Raw genomic sequence first — 19,507 nt, forward strand, 5'->3', positions numbered from 1 at the left:
CCTTCATAAACATCAATTATTAACTTAACACACACACACACACACACACACACACACACACACACACACACACACACACACACACACACACACACACCACTATTACTGTCAATTTAGCTAAAAGCATCACCTGGGAATCTCACTGTTAGTGTTTGCATCACCGATATCTTGCAACGCCTAGATCATCATCACATCACATTCAAATATTGTCGCCACACCCAACGGTCATTAACACTACGTAGTCGATGCAATTCAAGTGATGTCCTACTATTACCTACATACCAGTAACTGTAAAAGTGACACATGTAATGTGTGTTCCAACCATCATTGTATGTGTCTCGCGAAAAGACTCTAGACGTCACCTTGAGATGACTCATGATGTTTTCAACACGAACACTACTGGTCAGCGTCTCTTCTTCTGGTTCCGTCGAATTTTTCCTCGGGCGATTGTTCTTCGAGACGACGACAGCAACCGGGATGATGATCGCAATGAGGACGAGAATCGCGACGATGACGATGACAACGAGCACCGTCTTGCTGCACGGACAGCCTCTGCAAACAAGAAAAGGTGTTACAATAGGCGTGAATGGGCGTGGCCTAGTGCTCTGCCAGCGTCTAGGGCGTTGGATCGTCGTACCCTTTCTGTTGCTGCTGCTGCTGCTTTGACGTCAGAGGAACGGTTTCTTCTGCCTGAAAATACAGAAATTATTTTAAACGACAGATGGAACTTTGTAGTACAGAGTAGAGCATTGGAATTTGATCAAAGTGTGTGGAATTGCAGAGACCACACCCAATTGAATGTTGCTCTGCAGCTAGATATGCTGGCAATGCGTGTAGTAGTGCAGAGAACGTGAAATGAGGAGTCCTACCTCTGCCATGGCTTGCCTCGAAATGATGAGCGGTGTGTGGTCACGTGAATATATACCCGAATGCACGTGACTCATAGGAACGTGACTATGAAGTGCCCGTACGCGTATCAACGCAACGGGTCGACTGTGTTGGCCGAATGGCTGGTGATCCGTTACAGGGCGTTGCCTTTCAGTCTGTGGACGATCACGACGAGAAGGCGTTGACTGAGGAGCAACAGGCACAACTCAACAAGACGAAGGTTGATGTCATTGTTTGGTCGGCCACGAGAGTATGTTCTAAGGTGTAAAATGACGACGGATTTTGGATAGATTAGGACTGCCATTGCAAATGAAAGATATCTTAGGGAACATCCAGAAGTGAACATTGTACTGTCGGGCTTTATACGGTGAGAGTGTGTGTAGTGATATGTGTGTGTGTGTGTGTGTGTGTGTGCGTGGGTGGGTGGGTGGGTGGGTGTGCGTGGGTTGGCGTGTCCTTTCTGTCTATCTTTCTATCTGTTTGTCAAAATTCATTTATTTGAAACATGATTTCAATTATTGATATTGAATATATTGATATGTGAATCAATACATTACATTCAAAAACGTACAATTCTATGTTTGTTGTCTGTCTGTTTGTCTGTCAATTCATCTGTAGAAAATTGTTTATTTATCTAACCATAGTATTAAATAAAGGTGCATTATAAACACAATGTCGACAAAACTTAGTAAACTTCCAGTTACTGATGCTATTGTTGTAGCAGAGGCGTAGACATCAAATAGTAATTGGTCCAGCTAGCATGTGCTAAAGTAGGCGTGGCTTGATCAGTTCTGGGTGTAAACCTTTAGTTTGCTGACAGTTGAGCGGCGTAGACACGATGAAAACCTTACAAACAGTGAAACTTGTACAAAAGCATGTGGTACATATACTTGTTGCATATAAATTCCCTATCTAGGTTAATCAGCTATACCCTAACCCGGAAGTTGATGCCATTTGGCATCTGGCAAAAGTGAAAGTTTTAGTATTGGTCCAGTCATGGTTGTATCGGCTGGAGTGCTGCCTATGCCTGTGTGTAGACAGAATATTTGACAAACAAGCAAAGTTATGTAACTTTCTCGTATTGAGACTGTGTTGCTGTATGAGTTAGGAATGAACGTAAGTAATGTAGAGACTTTTATGACAGCCAACAAACTGTTTGTGTAGTTTTGTTTGTCTGTCTATGTGTCTGTCTGTCTGCGTGTCTTTTGTCTGTCTGTGTATGCGCCTGTCTGTCTGTCTGTCTATGTGTCTGTCTGTCTGTCTATGTCATTTATTGAAACACAAACTCTACGTTACATTTCTAACACTAAATACAAGCAATCTACTGAGTTCAGCTTTAGTTTACTGCAAACTACTTTGATAGTCTCTATTGTGTATGTTCTCATCTACTTCTCCAGGGAAGACACATGTCACCTTGTGGAGTATGGCTTTAGCGTTACATCGTTGTAATATTATTGAGAATTTTTTCCTCAAAAAACCTCTAAAGTCAGCTTTGTTTGTATAGCCTTCAATGTCTCTTGACCTTCTGGCTAGTTTGTTTAGATAGTTGGTAGCTTCTGATCCCCATGTTCCAAAATGTTCAAATACCAGAGGAGTGAAATTGAGGCTTGATGTATTGCCTCAATTTCTGTGTCTGTGTCTGTCTATGTGTCTGTCTGTCTGTGTGTCTGTCTATCTGTGTGTCTTTCTGTCTTTGTTTGTCTATGTATCTGTCTGTCTGTTTTGTCTGTCTGTCTGTCTGTCTATGTGTCTGTCTGCCTATCTTCCTGTCTATGTGTCTGTCTGTCTGCGTGTCTTTCTGTCTTTGCCTTTGTAAATTCTATATTGTGTTCTCCAGAGAGGTACTGTTGCAAAGACCAGAAAACATCAGAGAATTTGGTGCAGGTTTGCTTCACGTTTTGCTAGTCACAGAAAGTGCAGATAGATAGCCCTAATCATAGTCATCCCATCCTAGATTATTTCACACGACTCGACTTAGCCAGAAAAGTCAACAAGGAGAAACAAGAAATACAGGAGCAATTCAGAACAAAGAAAGACAGCAAGATCGAGCAGATATAAGCATCATCCGTGAAGGAAAATGCAGTGAAGAGGCACCCGACTATAATGTCTGCACAATGACAATAGACATCGCCGTTTGAAAATAGACTTTGTGTACAGCCTATACCATTGTTATCAATTAATCATTACAAAAAGAAATCATCTCTACTAGTGTCAATAAAATAAATATCATCTCCCATCCCATTTCCATCAGTCTTCTCAATGTATTTCGGTTTCGAAACTCTAGTTAACTTTTGCTTCTGTCGAGTCGAAGTCCGTGCTCCAGCCACCGATTTCCCTCCAATAGAGACGACGTCGAGACTAGCGTCCGGAAGTTTACCAGAAGCCACGAGACTATGGATATCGGCTTGCACGTCTGCCATCTGCCTCCTGCTACTCTCGTTCAGACATCCACCAACTGGATGCACAGAGACATACTTTTTATCAGCTGGAAAGTGAGTCACGTAATTATACTCTTTCCTTAACACATCAAGCTGCTCTGACAACGTCGCTCTTTCTGACTCATCTTTGCAGACTGATATTTGCCGATTCACCTTCTTCAGTTTCCTTGTCAACTTCCGTCGGTCGAAAAATCTCACCATTTTGTATTTCTTCGCTAGTTTCTTGACTTTCCGGTTGTCTTGCTCGTCCTTCACTTCGGTTTCGAGTAGGGCGAGCACTCGCTCCTGCGTTTGTCTCACAGTAGCAGGAATGTTGTCTCGCTTCAAAAGGCGCTTTATATCCCTCGCTCGCTGTTTCTGATTTCGCTTATGCCTATTTCCAGGTCGTTCACCCGATTTCGCGCCCCTAGAGGCCAAACCTGAGCCACTAGACGACAGTTCTCTCTCCTGACTTCGACCCATGCCAGACCAGATCGACTACGCATGCGTCGCACGAGTGTTCCATGATGCTGGGATTGGAGGATTACGTGGAGTTCTTTCTTCTTCCGGCTATTTTTCTGAGTGTTTTTGGTCGAACCAGTGGTGTTCACGAGTTTCAGGCATTTAGGATGCAGCAGTTTGACCTGCACGGCTCTCCTCATGGTCATGCCGGTATCATTTCACTAGACTCTACTATGACTGACGTCTTTCTTTAGGCTGTCGAAGTGCGTACATTAACATGGAAGCGAGGCCCGCCATGGCTCGTATGCTTGGTAGACGCTGCGTGATGATTCGTCTGGCTGCGTTGACACTCGACAAATTTCGAGAGCTCGGAATATCAGGAGCTGGAGCGGTCGTCGTGCTTCTGCCGACGAATTTGTCGGACGTCTCTCAGGAGGTTTTGCAAGTATGATAAATGATAAATGACGTGACAAGTCGAAATTATGTTTAGTCGCCTACTGTACGTAGTACTAGTCTAGTATACCCGCGCGCGCGCGCACGCACACACACACACACACACACACACACACACACACACACACACACACACACACCACACACACACACACACACACACACACACACACCACACTCACACATACACCACACACACACACACACACACACACACACACGTGTAGATTTTACTACACTAGCTAGAAATTTAATTAATCGCAATGAGAGAACACTATGTGCATTAGTCAAATTAGGAAAGAAAAAATATGTATGCCAATTCAATTGCCATTTGTGTGGACAGGGTGACACAAAGCAAGTACAAAGCAATTTAATTAATTTTGCTGTAGTATTGATGTCTACTTTGTTATCTTTTTGTTTTTGTTTATTATGTAGGTAGTCGATTAGTCTTTGGTAGTTTATGATATCGGTCGTTGGTTTAGTGTTTAGTGTTTGGGAAGTAAGCAGAAATAACATAGTACACGTTTTTAATATGTTTCTAATCACCGGACGAAACGTTATGGTGTACACGTGACTGACGGGATGTGCCACCGACTAGCTCGACGACTGGCTCTGCCCACTGCATAACACATGACCAAATAAATGATGAAACTTATTTATTGACTATAGCAATAACAGGGAGGATTGTCGCATGATGGCTGGCTATACATTTAAAGAAATTGCTGCAGACAGACAAGAGCTACGCACTGAAATTGGAAGTTTAGCTAACTTGTATATGTTTGTTTTTGTTGTCACACTACTGTACGGACTCTTGTTAGCCTCAACACCAGGCCTTTCTTTGCTTTCGGTGGTCCTTCCACGTGAGGATAGCAATGGGCAGTATCACTGATGTTGTCTTCCTAAAGCGAAGAGACACCTAATAACTCTATGTCATTAGACAACTTAACTAATTATGTCATTAGGATAGCCCACCCTTTGTTGGTTTATTTCATATTGCTAATGGCTTGCAAAAAGAGATCAGGTGTGTTTTCGTTTACAGCAGGGTATACCGTCATACCAAAAGCATGGCAATGGAAAGGCACGAAATGCAGTCAGTAAGTATACATACTGGCCTTTGCGATGCTGCTTACTGTCTAGTTAGCGTAGAGAAACAAGCACAAAGACGGTACGGCCATGTCGCATGCAAAAAGGCAACACACAGACTCTGTCTTCTCTTGTCGTTGACTAGAAGATGACGCAATAGCGATTAGGCTACTGTACATGTACACTTTTGTCTTAAACTATCTTTGCGCTCTCAGAATCGATTGAAAGCCATTGCAACTACGCATGAAATTTCTACGTGGCTGACCTTCATCACAATTCAATGAGCAAGTACCAGAACTCGGTAGAAATCATGATGCCATCAGCGGCGTTAATTGTCAGCCTGAAGCTACTCCAGAAGCAGAGATACCTTCACTTACTGCGATGTAGGGAGAATACTGGAACTGTTTGCAACCTACAAACATGCCCAAACGATATTCTTTGGTCGGTACACATCTGGCGCACAAGCTGTTGTAGCACACTAAATGACACCTGTGACGAATCATCATTTGCGAAATAGGTCAGGTGACAAACTAGTTTGTCATGTGACATAAAGAGTTACTAGGCCTCCCTTCACTTTACGGAGACAACATCACGTGATACCGCCCTGTTGCTATCCTCGCGTGGAAGGACTACCAAAAGCGAAGGAAGGCCTAGTGTCGAGGCTATACTTTTGTATCACCTCATTGTCCATCAAGCGCCCATACCTAACTTTAGTCAAGTGTCTGACATTTTTGCACGTAAGCTTCACTTAATTGGTGTTAATGGGCATCCATATGACGAGCTCCTTCGCCATTTTTCTTTGAGCAAAAGTGAACTGAAACAAGAAGCTGCAGACTCGTTTACTGACTCCGACTCTGACGCAGAATTTGAAAGCTTTAGTGAATCTGAGATAGTAGATAGTGTACTGGTAATAGCAAAGGACTTGAGTTGTAGTAATTAGTCAAATACTTTTGCCAATTAGCACCTAAAGGTGTCATAGTCATATCATCCAGCAAGACCCCATCCCATACTTCACAGACTAGACTGATGTGCCACGGGGTGGGGGTGGGGTGATACAAGAGTAGGTACGGTATATCTCTCTCTGCATTGCTTTCTATCCTTGAAAATAGGTATGTATTTCTCATCGAACAACTCACACTATTAGTAACGTTTGTGTGGTCAAAGATGCTGTAGAAAATTGATTTTGTTACGAACCGCATAGCACAGCAGGACTGTTTCCAGAGATGTTTGTCTGTGTGTCTTTGTGTCTGTCTGTAAACATGATATTCCTTGAATGGCTTATATCAATACGAAATTTTTGGAATATGAAAATCTTGCCAAAATCTTGGACGAGCTCGAATGGGACCAGGTTACTCCCTGAATGGAGACCCCAAAGAAGGAATTACCAAGAATTGAGACACACAGGTTATGCAATCCCATCGTACACGTTTAGTCACATCTTTCTACAGAAAACGTGTAGGTAGGATTAGGTGCAAATGCAATCAGAATTTGGAGAGAAACAAAAGCGCTAGAAGAGTAGCTTCAATCAGCAAGAAATTTGATCGCTGGAAGCTCTGCGAAGGACGACGGCACGTACAGTCTACACGGGACTGGTGTGGGCATGTGTTTGAATGAACTGGAATGTGTAGCGTTTTGTAGATTTATCATTCTCCAAATGCAACTCTCTCTCTCTCTCTCTCTCTCTCTCTCTCACACACACACACACACACACACACACACACACACACACACACACACACAATTTGAGCTTTCTATATACTAGATTTGTTTGTGTTTGTGTGATTTCTAGAATTGGATAGAACTCGAGCACGGATTACTAGAGGACCCTATCAACATACCCGTATACTTTGTCTACGAAGACAGTAACGTACGAAAAGTCTACAATGACATATCGGGTGCCACCACAGCCGATCAGGCCTCCTCGGCTGCAGCCGGTATGTTCTCTCACAACAACATAGTTTCATAAATGTTCACTCATAACCGACATGTCTGTCTCGATTAGCTTTGTTAGACATATTTTCCACTTATGGTTATCAAATCGCGACTGCCGCTTCCGAATCGAAGCCTCTGAAGGATGTCGTCATTCCCAGCATTCAGGTGGTCTCCTTTGGTCTGTTGCTGTTTGACGTGGCATGTATGTATACGTAAACGTTTTGTGCAGGGAAAACTGATTGGACGAGGTGTAGAAGAGCAGCTGCCCACGATAGCCATTGTCGCACATTATGATACCTACGGCATCGCTCCGGTATGTTATGTTGTTTGTTAGCATTTGTACTGTTATGTATTAACAGTTACCGTATTTCCTCAAATAGTAACCCGTGGGTTACTATTATTTCAAATTGATTAGAACCACGGGTTACTATATAGGCAGAGTTACTAATCAAGCACGGGTCGCTATTTTTTAATGTCTGCTATCATGGTTCAAGTTGAAGTAAAGAGCTCTGCAAGTATTAGAGGAACACACTCTTGATGCATGCGAAATGTCATGGTAACCCTTGTTCAGTTGCGGATAGTTTACTCAGTGTCTATGTCATCAATAACCATAATGTCTTCATCGTTGTCTTCATCTTCTTTTGACTGTCTTTTCAGTCGCTGACGTCCAAAGCATGGGTTACTTACTAATCGAGCACGGGTTACTATTTTTTCAAACTAATAACATCTACGGTTACTATTTTTTTCAAACTGATAAGATCTGCGGGTTACTATTTTTCAACTAATAACATCCATAGGTTGCTATTTTTTCAAACTAATAAGATCTACGGGTTACTATTTTTCAAACTAATAACATCTACGGTTACTATTTTTTCAAACTGATAAGATCTATGGGTTACTATTTTTCAAACTAATAACATCTACGGTTACTATTTTTCAAACTGATAAGATCTATGGGTTACTATTTTTCAAACTAATAACATCCATAGGTTGCTATTTTTCAAACTAATAACATCTGCGGTTACTATTTTTTCAATCTGATCAGATCTGCGGGTTACTATTTTTCAAACTAATAACATCCATAGGTTGCTATTTTTTCAAACTGATAAGATATACGGGTTACTATTTTTCAAACTAATAACATCTACGGTTACTATTTTTTCAAACTGATCAGATCTACGGGTTACTATTTTTTAAACTAATAACACCCAGAGGTTGCTACTTTTTCAAACTTATAAAATCCATGGGTTACTATTTTTTAAACTGATAAGATTCACGGGTTACTATTTTTTCAAACTTATAAGATCCACGGGTTACTATTTTTTTCAACTGATTAGATGCAGGGCTTACTAATTTTCAAACTAATAAGATCCACGTGTTACTTTTTTCAAATTAATATGATCCACGTGTTACTATTTTTCAAACTAATAACATCCACGGTTTACTATGTTTCAAACTAATAAGATCCACAGGTTACTATTTTTCAAACTAATAACATTCACGGGTTACTATTCGAGGAAATACGGTAAAAAGTATGTTTCCATGTTCGTTATGTGAAGAATTTGGCTAAAGGAGCCGATTCGAATGGAAGCGGTGTAGCTGCACTGTTGGAAATGGCTCGAATATTTTCTCGGTATGAACGAACATGCCTTATTGTATGCAGCTATTGAACCTAATTTCAGACCATTACAGGTTGTATTCGAATCCGAAGACACACGCTGGGTAAGTCGCATAAATTAGTGACCAGACCAACACATTTGATATTTTGCAAACTGTTCTACAACATAGCTACAATATTGTCTTCTTGCTATCGGGTGGAGGCAAGTTCAATTTTTTGGGAACCAAAAAGTGGATAGAAGAGCAGCTAGACGGTGTGACCATATCATGAAATCGTGTGATTTCTATGTTGTTTACAACGACTGCTGTTGATCATAGAAAATCGGTTACAAGATGCCGAGTATGTGTTGTGTCTGGACAGCATTGGGCATACGTCGGACCTTCACATCCACGTTTCTAAACCACCCAAAGAGGGAAGCCGAGCACATTTTCTAATAGCGGTAATTACACATGTTTGTTATAGATTCACTTTAATTAATTAATTATTTTATGTAATTGATTAGTTGAGCACACTCTTAATATTGGTAATTACATATGTTTGTTATAAATTTATTTTAATCAATTAATCATTACTTAATTAATTAATTATTTATTAAACTAATTGATTAATTGTTTTTATTTAGGGGTTCAAGGAGGTATGATGACCATCTTGGTTTGTCGTGTGTCGTTTGCAACATTGTGCTTTACAGGCAGCCACACGACACACTCCCTCAGTTAACTTCACTCTTGTTCATAAGCGTGTCAATCTTGCCGACGAGCAACTGTCTTGGGAGCACGAGGCGTTTTCACTGAGACGTGTTGCTGCCGGGACGATCTCTGGCTGGGACGAACCAGACGTGATGGAACGAGGATCGATTTTCGATCAGAGGTGAGTCACATAGGAAAAACTCATTGGAAGTGTGCTGCTACGTCGACTTCCAGTGAATTTCTATTGTTTGTATGTGACTGTGTTGATGGTAACACACTAAATGGGACTTTCTTGCTCACGATGCTTAGTTCGACTGACGTCGTGAAGAATGTAGTACAAAATGTGGAAATACTGTCTGAAGGGTTAGCTAGACACGTGTTTGCGTTGAATCGAGAGGTGAGTTGTGGATATGTTGGACGTCTCGATGTTTATGTGATTCAATGATGTTGTGTAGAATGCCAAAGCAGCTAATCTCATAAGCGGAGAGTGGGTGTGTGTGTGTGTGTGTGTGTGTGTGTGTGTGTGTGTGTGTGTTTGTGTTTGTGTGTGGGTATGTGTCTGTCTGTCTGTTTGTCTGTCTGTCTGTCTGTCTGCCTGTGTGTCTGTCTGTCAATACATATATTTTCAAAGAACAACACTACTACATTCTAGTCTGGCCCAAACGGCCGACGCCATAATTTAACTACGTGGGAATGAAGAATGTCCCAGTCTTGCCAACTTTCTGCTAATTACGCTAGCTTTACACCTTTGCAAAGCTGCCAACATGCATTTACGCCACAATAACTTAAATTCATGACTGTTCTTTCTTCCGTCTTTGTCTATAGACTGGAGTGACAGGCGGTGTAGGAATTGAGCTGCCTCTGAGCCCCAACGTCCGAAGTGTTCGAACACTAATGGGATGCATTTGGAGGGGAGGCCCCAGATGTCCCTTTCTTTAGCGTATTTTTCTGATTTCTTGACCTCACGGGTAGCTGCGGCCGCGCCGTCTTCCTGAGCTGCTCGAGAGATCACATGTAGTGCCCATGGGTGGGCCACCGAGATGTCCAGCTCAATGTCACAACCCTGTTGAGCGTCAAAGACAACGATGTCGGGGCGGTCGTCGCTATTAACGTAAAGATTCCTTGGTTCCCGCTGATGGGACATCTTCAAATGCTGTAGACAGTCGCTCCAAACACTAGACAATGTCTCGTGAGTCCATATTGGCCCACCGCCGGTCTTACATGTGAGAAGGTGATAGCCGTCTTTATCAATGTCTTTGTCGCATTCGCATACAGGGACAACCTGTGTGTGTGTGTGTGTGTGTGTGTGTGTGTGTGTGTGTGTGTGTGTGTGTGTGTGTGTGTGTGTGTGTGTGTGTGTGTTTGCCTGTGTGTGTGTGTGTGTGTGTGTGTGTGTGTGTGTGTGTGTGTGTGTGTGTGTGTGTGTGTGTGTGTGTGTGTGTTGCCTGTGTGTGTGTGTGTGTGTGTGTGTGTCTGTCTGTCTGTTTGTCTGTCTGTGTATGTGTGTGTGTTGCTCTTGCTCATCCTTGACGATGACTTTTTTGTGTTCACGATTGATGTTGATTTGTTCAGTCGGTTAATGGCAATCACTTGAAAGCGTGGATCAATCAGCTGTCGTCAGTACCAAGAGCCGCTCAACTGATAGGAAAAAACCATCCACTCCTTCTCACACTAGAACAAGTTCTGTATCATTTTGCGCCTTTACAGTATCATTCATCTCATTTGGTGTACGTATGTATACAATTCAGGGACTTAGTCGCCATGTGAAAGACGTGAAGAGATACTATTATAACTTGAATAAACAGTTTGTTCACAAATGATTTCTATGCTATTGCTCAGGGATTGGTGGTGGTTGTGTGTGTGTAGGGAACCGGAAGTAGTGTTTTATGACGTCACCTCAACCACTCTTTATGCATACAGGTAAGAGTGATGATACCAAGCACTTAGTCTCGCGTGGTCAAACCTTCCGCGTACGCGGGGCGGATAAAAGACTATTATCCGCCCCGCGTACACCGAAGGTCTAGCCACCCGAGGCTATCAAGCAATGTAGAGAGACTGCATTGATATCATGACTATTGCTCATTTGTATCCAGCATTAAGCCGGCTCTGTTCGATTTATTCTTGACTGCTGGAATAGCCGCATACCTCGGCGTTGTATTTGCCATTATACAAGTGAGGCTATTTCATTTGTTCGATAGTATTCTGTCACTAAAATTGCTGACGTCGTTGATAGTATTTTGGTGCAATAGTCGAGTTTCTGTCGCAGACTATATCAAGACCAAAGACAGTGTAGTGTACGTAATACATTAGATTATTAGCATTATATTTCCGTATTCAATTAGTGGGACGGTGGTCATTCGGAAGGTATTGCTGTATTACACACAACATGTTTCGAAGTGTGTCATTTGGTCTGTTTTTAGTATTATATGTACAGTATGTGCAGCAAGATGCACCCGTACTATTGCTAATACGTAGAGACCTGCATGCTCTATAGCTGTGTGTGGAAATCTCTAGAGTTTCGAACCAGGACAAACCCTAGAGCCTCGACGGCGTGGTAGCCTGTCTGGCATTCTCTTTCCAAAACGACGTCGTGGTCTTGCCGCACAGCATCGTAGCATATTATCATGACAAGAGGAGTCATATTTGGAATGCGTAGTGTAGGCTTAGCCGACCAACTCCAGCCGGCAGTGCGTAGCATCTGAGATTTCTTAGTGCAGTTAGCCGTGTCGACGGTGAGAAAGTGGTCTCGAGTGTCGTTGTTGTAGCACTCGAAAACGGAAAGAGTGTTTTGCTCTATTTTAGCTGTCGCAAGGTAGGCGACAGACCGGTTTTTCACGCTGTACCCACTCTGGTGAGGCACCATGGCCGACGTCGCCCACGTGTCGTTATCCTTGTCGTTGTACCAAACAGCTAGAGCTCCCAAGACGGGTAGAGAGAAGAAATCGTCGTTGACGTTACTGGCGTTCATATTGAGATATACACGTTTGCGTGCAAGGTATCTAGAGACGACAATTTGCCGACATTAGATGATGATACCACCGAAAAAGTAATGACGGAAATACCGGTGTGCGAATGTGTCACGTGGCTCGAGGTAGGTATAGTAGAGATAGAAGTGGTTGGTTAGGTCGTTTCCGTCGGAAATCAGAGCCGGATACGCAACTAAGTCCTAGGAAAACCTAAGGCTGGTTTACTGTACTTACGCAAGCCCAGCGTAACGCAGTCGTAACGTCAGCGTCCTACTGTAAACATGCTAACTTTCGCCGCGACGCTATACGTTCCGACCAACGTCAAGACGTTGGACTAGTACCGGAAATAGTCAGGCTTCCAACTACCAATCGGCTGTTGCGCTTTCACTTACGTGATTCGGTTGTAACGTGGACGACGAAGAATCTTGTGGAAAAGAAGGCATACAGCAACAGCAGAAGTATTTGCTTCACGTGCGCTAAGAACTTTTCGCAGCTGATAAGACGTTTGCTGGGTTGCGCTCAGACATTTTGCTGTAAACCAGTAAGTTTTAGCGTCTGCTGCGGGTACGTATACGAGGTCGCTGGGCTGACGCTCGGCTTGTGTAAGTTACTGTAAACCAGCCTTAATTGATTGATTTATCTGTATTGAATACCCCTTTTGCCAGAGTTCTGTTCCATTGACTTTCGTCTGTGTGAATGAGGGGCATCTTCATTCGTAGCCAACGAAGCCCGTCCGGTGAGAACGACAACGTAGGTGATCCTTCTCCGACGGCCACCAGTGCTCCAAGAGTCGACAACCGGTAGACAGCGGTACCGGTCAGATTGCCGGCTCCGATACCACTAGATTGACCACGAATTCCAGGCTCAGAGAATTCGTTATTGTAATACTAAAGCAGTATACAACGTTATAGACATCATGAAACATTCTTCTCGTGTTGTACAATACGTGCCTTCATCCATGTTCCCGGCTTGCCTCCAGAAGATACCGGAGATCGCGCTAAGCCGATTCGCCACGTTGCCCTGCATACCCAAAAAATCATCTAGTCAAATGCCTATGGTTAATCGTACTTTTTTACCAGTCACGATAATACAAATAGTAAAAATCTTCCACAACTACGGATCCGTGGTCGCCCTGGCCAGTCTGGTGTCCGGTCGTTGTGTTGGGAGCGGAAATTATGACGTTGTGTGGGTGTCCTGGCTTTGTGAAATGTACGCCGTCCTCGGACTCTGCGTACGCGATGCTTTTATTTGTATAAAAGTTCTTGGCATAATCACATCGCCATTCTTCGTGATAGAAACCGCGAAAGACGTGACCGTCGTAGTGGACCGAGTTGAGCCACGCCCCACAGTGATCAAGTGAGTCGGTACTTGAGTCTTTGTCCAGTCCGGTGTCTAGCGCCTGCGCGAGCACTTGATTGACGTCTGTACCATTGACGATGAGGTAAGTGTTGCCGTTAGCCGTGTATCCGTGCACGATACCGTTAGCGGACGCTGTAGCGAATGGATTGTCGTACTTGCAACATTCTGGTCCTCCTACGTACTCTCCTGCCTCTATCAGGACGTAGTAGCTACTTCCATTGGTTGGGGCATAATCGAGAAATAAAAGGAGGACTCCAGATAGAGCGACAGCAAGTGATTGTGTCATGTGAACACTCTTGTGGGCGCGGGTGCAGGTGACAGTGAGTGCGAAGTGCAAGAACTGAGAAGGTAACAGAATTGGAGCGTACAGTACCGCGTGGTTTGTCAACTTATACAATATGAAATTTGATATTAGATTTTAGTAAAGTGCAGGTATGAACTTACTAGCTGTACAGTAGTAAACACTTAGTTGTTTTAGTAGCAACAGTCCGCAGTGCTGTCTCTACCTTGAGCACACTGAGTGTACGTAATAAAATAAATTACAGTCTCTATCTTGTTGGTTTTAGGATATGTAATTATATATCTATCACACCATATCTTGTTTAGTTTCTTCGAAGGGTAACACACACACACACACACACACACACACACACACACACACACACACACACACACACACACACACACACACACACACACACACACACACACACACACACACACACACACACACACACACACACACACACACCACACACACACACACACACACACACACACACACACACACACACACACACACACACACACACACACACACACCACAGATGATTTAACTAACACGTATTACACAAAATCACTCAACCTACACGTAAAATCCGTGTCCAGCATAGATCAATGCTAGTTTTGTAATTACAGATGACTAATATGTAAGTGTTTGTATGTTACGAAAACCAGCGTATACATACCGCATACTAGATTTTCTTCTCGACAATAAATTCGTAGTACGAAGGTGCACGCGCGTTAGACCCCAGCTTATATTATCCCGGATTACGGGGACCGTCTAGTGACTACATCTCTATGGTGCTTCGATGGTGTTTACTTTTGCTTTCGTCGTGTCTGATTGGTCACTGTGATTGTAAGTACCTATGTTTTTTTAATTTGTTGGACGAAGAATTCTAATGTGTAGTGTTTACCTAGACCGTAGTCTTCTGACTCATGAGGGTTCGCCTATTTTATATGGAGGCATTCTTTCAGGTCAGTGGAAACCTCTAGCTTTGAATAATTCTGACCTGGAGGCAGCAGTAAAAGTAGGCATTCAAACACTACAAACAAAGGTGGGTGTGGCTATGCCCATTGTTTCAGTTTGCTGTAGAGAGACGCAAAGGCAGCTCTAATTTTAACATCCCGACTCTCGATGATGGCACAGTAATAATCCCGCGTATCGTAAAAGCATCTAAACTGGTACGTGATTTACTGATTAGATTAAATTAATGGATTTTATAATTGAAATTTTTAACTTAATTGATTGTTAGGTTCTTGAATACACAGAAGATGATCTAAATCCAAGCTTTGTTACTCTCATTCTTAAAGAGCACCCAGATGGTCGCGTTGTCACTCAGAAGCGAGCTGTTATAGTGGGAGTGATGTATGATTTCCAGTTGATGTGGCCTAAGGCTGTCATGGTTGGTCTTCATCGATTTCTAGTGACAATCGATAGGAATAGACAGTACTTCTTGTATGGTCACACTTATTATGACGGAGACATCAGTTCAATGCTCTCTCAATGTATGAAAGATAAAAGTTGCAGTCATCAGTTTAATATTCCAAACAAATGGACGAATCCGGCACTTTGGCAGGCTCATAATTTAGAATTTTCCAATGAATATTTGTCTGCATTCGCACATAAACATGAAGATAGCCAGCAAAGAAATGGCATGTTGGCTGATATTGGCAACAGTAGGTTTAGATATCAAACTTTTGCTTTGTCAAATAATCAACTAAAAATAGCAACATATAATTTATGGAACTTCAACGGTTATGATGAAGGTGTCTACAAAAATCGAATGGACCAGTTTGGCAAAGTAGGCTGCATATGATATTACTATTGTGAGCTTTAATGGAATCAGTGAACAATATGTAGTTGTGTCAACAAAACGATGCTGACATTTTTGGTTTTCAAGAAGTTCGGTTTGATTTCAACAAACAAAAGTACAAGGGACCAAGTCAGGTTGAACATTTATCCGAATTTCTGCCTCAGTATCAAGTAGGATGAGTCTTACTTTTATATATTTGTTGTCAAATAAGTGCTAATCAAAGTTCTTTGCAGTTTATGTTTCAACCGGCCATGTCATATCCTGAGCAAGCATTTGATCGTGTGGAGGAGGGTGTCTCAATTTTCTCTCGCTACCCAATAGTCAATCACAGCTACATTTTGTTATCACGGTATATGGATGGCTAATTGCTTGTTGTATCGTTGATGGCGCATTGTGGTTCTTTTCCTAGTGACTTGTCTGATACAGGAGACACTCATCAACGAATCTGCTTGCATGTCGAAGTAGAGACACCACAACTGCAGAGGGTACGATGTTCGAGTCTAGTTTGTAGCATAACAGCATATAAGTAGAGAAACAACTGGTGTAGAAGGTAATACCGTATGTGTACTAAATGACTGATATTAGATGGACGTATAACTGTATCGGTGTGTGTGTGTGTGTGTGTGTGTGTGTGTGTGTGTGTGTGTGTGTGTGTGTGTGTGTGTGTGTGTGTGTGTGTTACACTGTATGTGTGTGTGGTGTGTGTGTATTGACACGGATGCTATCTTAGAGTTATTACAAGAGTAGAATTCTGTTATTTGCACTGCACTGTTACGAGTGCAATTACTTTTCCGTGTATGATTGCTGAGTTGGAAGTGTGATGTATGTGTTCTTACCAGAAGACAGAACTACTGTAAGCGTGACTGTTTTTGTAAGTTGTAGTTCAGTGTTCTCCCTGAGATCTTTTGCACATCAATCATGTTGGTGTCGCAGAGAACTAGGTATTCAGTCTTTCTTCACGAGCAACGCTGTCGAAGATAAGAACACCTGCATTGTTGAAAGGAAATGAGCGGAAACTGATGAAGCTCCTAGCAGATTTTCCAAGCACAGGATGACTGGAGTTAGATTGCCAGTGGCTAAATGATTTTCGAAATGATTTCCCATGGCTTCTGGTTAGTGAGACGGAAAATGAGACACAGTCACTGCTACGTTTTCTTTGTCGAAAGACACAATCTGGGCCTATAAGATATGCACTAGGGAAAGCTATTTGGATTGATATCCCATGCAAAGTGCTCACTTGCCAGAGTCTGCTAGAGCATGAAAGAAGGTCGATTGTGCCTTGAATTGGCTGTCTGCACTGTTGGGCAAGGACGCAGAATTTGTAGAGCTTTGATGAAGCCTTATCTGTACTGAGGAAATCCTCATTGATCTGTAAAATTAATATATATTACGTAGTTTTAACCAGCATTGGGCGTGGCATAGGGGAAACGCCCACTTTACACAGTATCCTGCTCTGCCTTTTAAGATTTCTGAGGAGAGCACTGTAAAGTTCCTATCTATCTATACACATTGCCATTTGATATTTACATCAGTTGTCATTATTTTGTTTACTCTTTTTGGTGTGTATTAACACTCAAATCAAAGTTTTTATTAGTATCGTTGACAATACAGCACTTGTAGATCTTACACTTAATTAATATATTCAGCTCTGTGTTCTGCAGTCCAAATGTACTTATCATTCTAATTTGTTTTAGGTTCACATTTTTAACACTCACTTATCTCTAAGTGAAAAAGCAAGAAACCGGTTTGCAGTTATGATAACGTTGCCGCAAGTGCTACTAGTTGTCAGTTGAATGTATTTGTATAGGAATGTGTTAGAGATGTGGAGTTTTATTCAAGCACATTCGAAGCCTTGGATTTTAATGGGCGATCTGAATGCCGAACCTCACTCAAAAGCAATGAGGTCAGTGTATATGTATGTATGTATGTATGTATGTATTTGTTTATAAATATATAAATAAATAAAACACACATGTATGTGCACACACACGCGCGCGCACACACACACACACACACACACACACACACACACACACACACACACACACGTACATGCACACACACACACCACGGTCTTTTCTTTATTTGTTGCATTACAGGTTTTTGGCAGGTCTAGAAACTATTGAAGGCATTTCTACCAAAGGCTTTCAGGATGCTTGGACAGCTCTCTATCCTGAACCAAGGTATTGATAGCCAAATTAAGGTGCATGGTTAGTATTACTTCGATTCTTGGGTTATTGGTAAGTGATTTGACAGGCCCGGTGCTCCTGGTGCTTATACAATAGATGAAGCTCGTGATCCTGGATTGACATTTAGTACCCTCGAGGAAACGCTAGTCAAACGAGTAAATGTTGATATTGATGTATGTAATGAATTGTTGTTCAATGATAGCATTTGTCTTCAGATTGACTATCTGTTTTTGGCATTGGATGGAAGAGCAGACATAGAAGTTGTTGATCTAATAGATGATGGAATACGATGGTTGCGTTGAAATTTAGTTTAATTAATCGACCGTTGTTCAACTTTGCAAAATTGTTTGATTTGTTTGTCAGGGATGGAGTGACATCTGACCACTTGGGAGTTAGTGTTACATTGAATGTTACCAAAAGTTAACAGAATGAGACTGAGAATACAGAGTGACTTGCCATTGTTTGTATTAAGTGGTACAAGTAAGAAACCACGTGTTCATAGTGTGAGATGGCCTACTTTTTAGTGCTTTAGTAATTTAATATTGTGACTTGCAGAGGATTTATAATCATGATGATAATACTGTAGTAGTTGCATTCTGTTTACTGACTACATTACAGTGTCATCTAGAAGAATCAATTGCAATATTGCAATTTTAATTTTTAGAAGAATTTATTGAAGGTTATTTGCTTTCACGTTGATACATTGGTAAATGTAGGCTTTATTCAGTAAATTTCCATTCAACAGTATGCTGGCACACTGGCCTGTACGGCTGACAGGTTGTTGATTTTTTGTTCATTTGAACGTTAGGAGCAGACGCAGATCCATCATATTTGTGTAAAGCTCGAATATTGCTGTAGCTATAGGTCAAGCAATTGCTCGTGCATGTGCACCTGCTGCAGTTTGGGAAGTGATCAGTTAGACGGTGCTGATTGTACTTACAGTACAGACGTTCTGCATACAAGATGTACTTACAATTACCTGTCTACTAGGCATAATTTCTATTTTCAGTGTGACACACGCGAAAATTCTCACGGGTAACTAAAACATGACGCAGCCTCGTGGGGGAATATCACACAATGGCCTGCAGCCTTTCATACATTACAACGTTACGCTAGGCAATAGAAGATCAGAGCACTTCTGACTCTCTCTGTAGATAACTCTGACGTGAACTATCAATTCCCTTTGCTTAGTATTCCAATCTGCGGTGTTTGTGAGAAAGATGAGATTCTCTCTAGTTAGGCTCTACGTTTGTTTGGTGGTGGGTGTTTTCCACCATTGACTCATGACGTGTTCTGCGCAGGAGTTGTCTGTGTAGGATTGACCCTTTGGTATTAAATTGCCGAGGCTCCTTGCGATC

The 19,507-nt window shown here is 42.1% G+C and overlaps 6 protein-coding genes across 6 annotated transcripts in view; 3 read left to right on the plus strand and 3 right to left on the minus strand.

The window, feature by feature from the left end:
- LOC134191830 (aminopeptidase-like) overlaps positions 1-907 on the minus strand; it is a 7,818-nt gene extending 6,911 nt beyond the window's left edge. Inside the window, exons 1-4 of the mRNA XM_062660452.1 lie at positions 870-907; positions 638-690; positions 363-552; positions 131-177 (exon numbers count right to left, since the gene is read on the minus strand). Of these exons, the coding sequence (XP_062516436.1) occupies positions 131-177; positions 363-552; positions 638-690; positions 870-878 (299 nt within the window). The 5' untranslated portion in view covers positions 879-907. The remainder of the gene's footprint in view (positions 1-130; positions 178-362; positions 553-637; positions 691-869) is intronic.
- Positions 908-953: 46 nt separating this feature from the next.
- LOC134191834 (RIIa domain-containing protein 1-like) lies at positions 954-3,100 on the plus strand. The gene is made up of 4 exons (XM_062660457.1): positions 954-1,108; positions 1,179-1,255; positions 2,726-2,772; positions 2,843-3,100. Exons 1-4 carry the CDS (start codon positions 1,007-1,009, stop codon positions 2,944-2,946), a joined length of 330 nt encoding a protein of 109 aa, XP_062516441.1. The 5' UTR covers positions 954-1,006; the 3' UTR covers positions 2,947-3,100.
- LOC134191833 (uncharacterized) lies at positions 3,072-3,808 on the minus strand. Its single transcript, XM_062660456.1, has one exon. The coding sequence runs from the start codon at positions 3,786-3,788 to the stop codon at positions 3,072-3,074; it is 717 nt and encodes a 238-aa protein (XP_062516440.1). The 5' UTR covers positions 3,789-3,808.
- LOC134191831 (BOS complex subunit ncln-like) lies at positions 3,799-12,510 on the plus strand. Its single transcript, XM_062660453.1, has 18 exons — positions 3,799-3,968; positions 4,022-4,212; positions 7,093-7,237; positions 7,306-7,400; positions 7,465-7,548; positions 8,795-8,868; positions 8,928-8,957; positions 9,024-9,106; positions 9,171-9,292; positions 9,476-9,487; positions 9,542-9,720; positions 9,849-9,936; positions 9,995-10,030; positions 11,112-11,219; positions 11,288-11,343; positions 11,406-11,459; positions 11,633-11,711; positions 11,773-12,510. Exons 1-18 carry the CDS (start codon positions 3,830-3,832, stop codon positions 11,830-11,832), a joined length of 1,635 nt encoding a protein of 544 aa, XP_062516437.1. The 5' UTR covers positions 3,799-3,829; the 3' UTR covers positions 11,833-12,510.
- On the minus strand, positions 12,396-14,329 carry LOC134191832 (uncharacterized). The gene is made up of 5 exons (XM_062660454.1): positions 13,582-14,329; positions 13,456-13,525; positions 13,159-13,392; positions 12,602-12,715; positions 12,396-12,538 (listed from the first exon to the last, which is right to left on the minus strand). The coding sequence occupies exons 1-4, from the start codon at positions 14,148-14,150 to the stop codon at positions 12,617-12,619; spliced, it is 972 nt and encodes a 323-aa protein (XP_062516438.1). The 5' UTR covers positions 14,151-14,329; the 3' UTR covers positions 12,396-12,538; positions 12,602-12,616.
- A 585-nt stretch (positions 14,330-14,914) lies between these two features.
- On the plus strand, positions 14,915-18,838 carry LOC134192120 (uncharacterized). Its single transcript, XM_062660812.1, has 12 exons — positions 14,915-15,002; positions 15,065-15,328; positions 15,400-15,948; positions 16,008-16,130; positions 16,194-16,309; positions 16,370-16,445; positions 17,655-17,704; positions 17,768-17,863; positions 18,060-18,143; positions 18,217-18,304; positions 18,365-18,441; positions 18,513-18,838. The coding sequence occupies exons 3-12, from the start codon at positions 15,511-15,513 to the stop codon at positions 18,571-18,573; spliced, it is 1,209 nt and encodes a 402-aa protein (XP_062516796.1). The 5' UTR covers positions 14,915-15,002; positions 15,065-15,328; positions 15,400-15,510; the 3' UTR covers positions 18,574-18,838.
- The last annotated feature ends 669 nt before the right edge of the window (positions 18,839-19,507 follow it).

The sequence above is a fragment of the Corticium candelabrum genome, chromosome 16 (genome assembly GCF_963422355.1).
Source record: "Corticium candelabrum chromosome 16, ooCorCand1.1, whole genome shotgun sequence".
In the NCBI taxonomy this organism is placed as follows: domain Eukaryota; kingdom Metazoa; phylum Porifera; class Homoscleromorpha; order Homosclerophorida; family Plakinidae; genus Corticium; species Corticium candelabrum.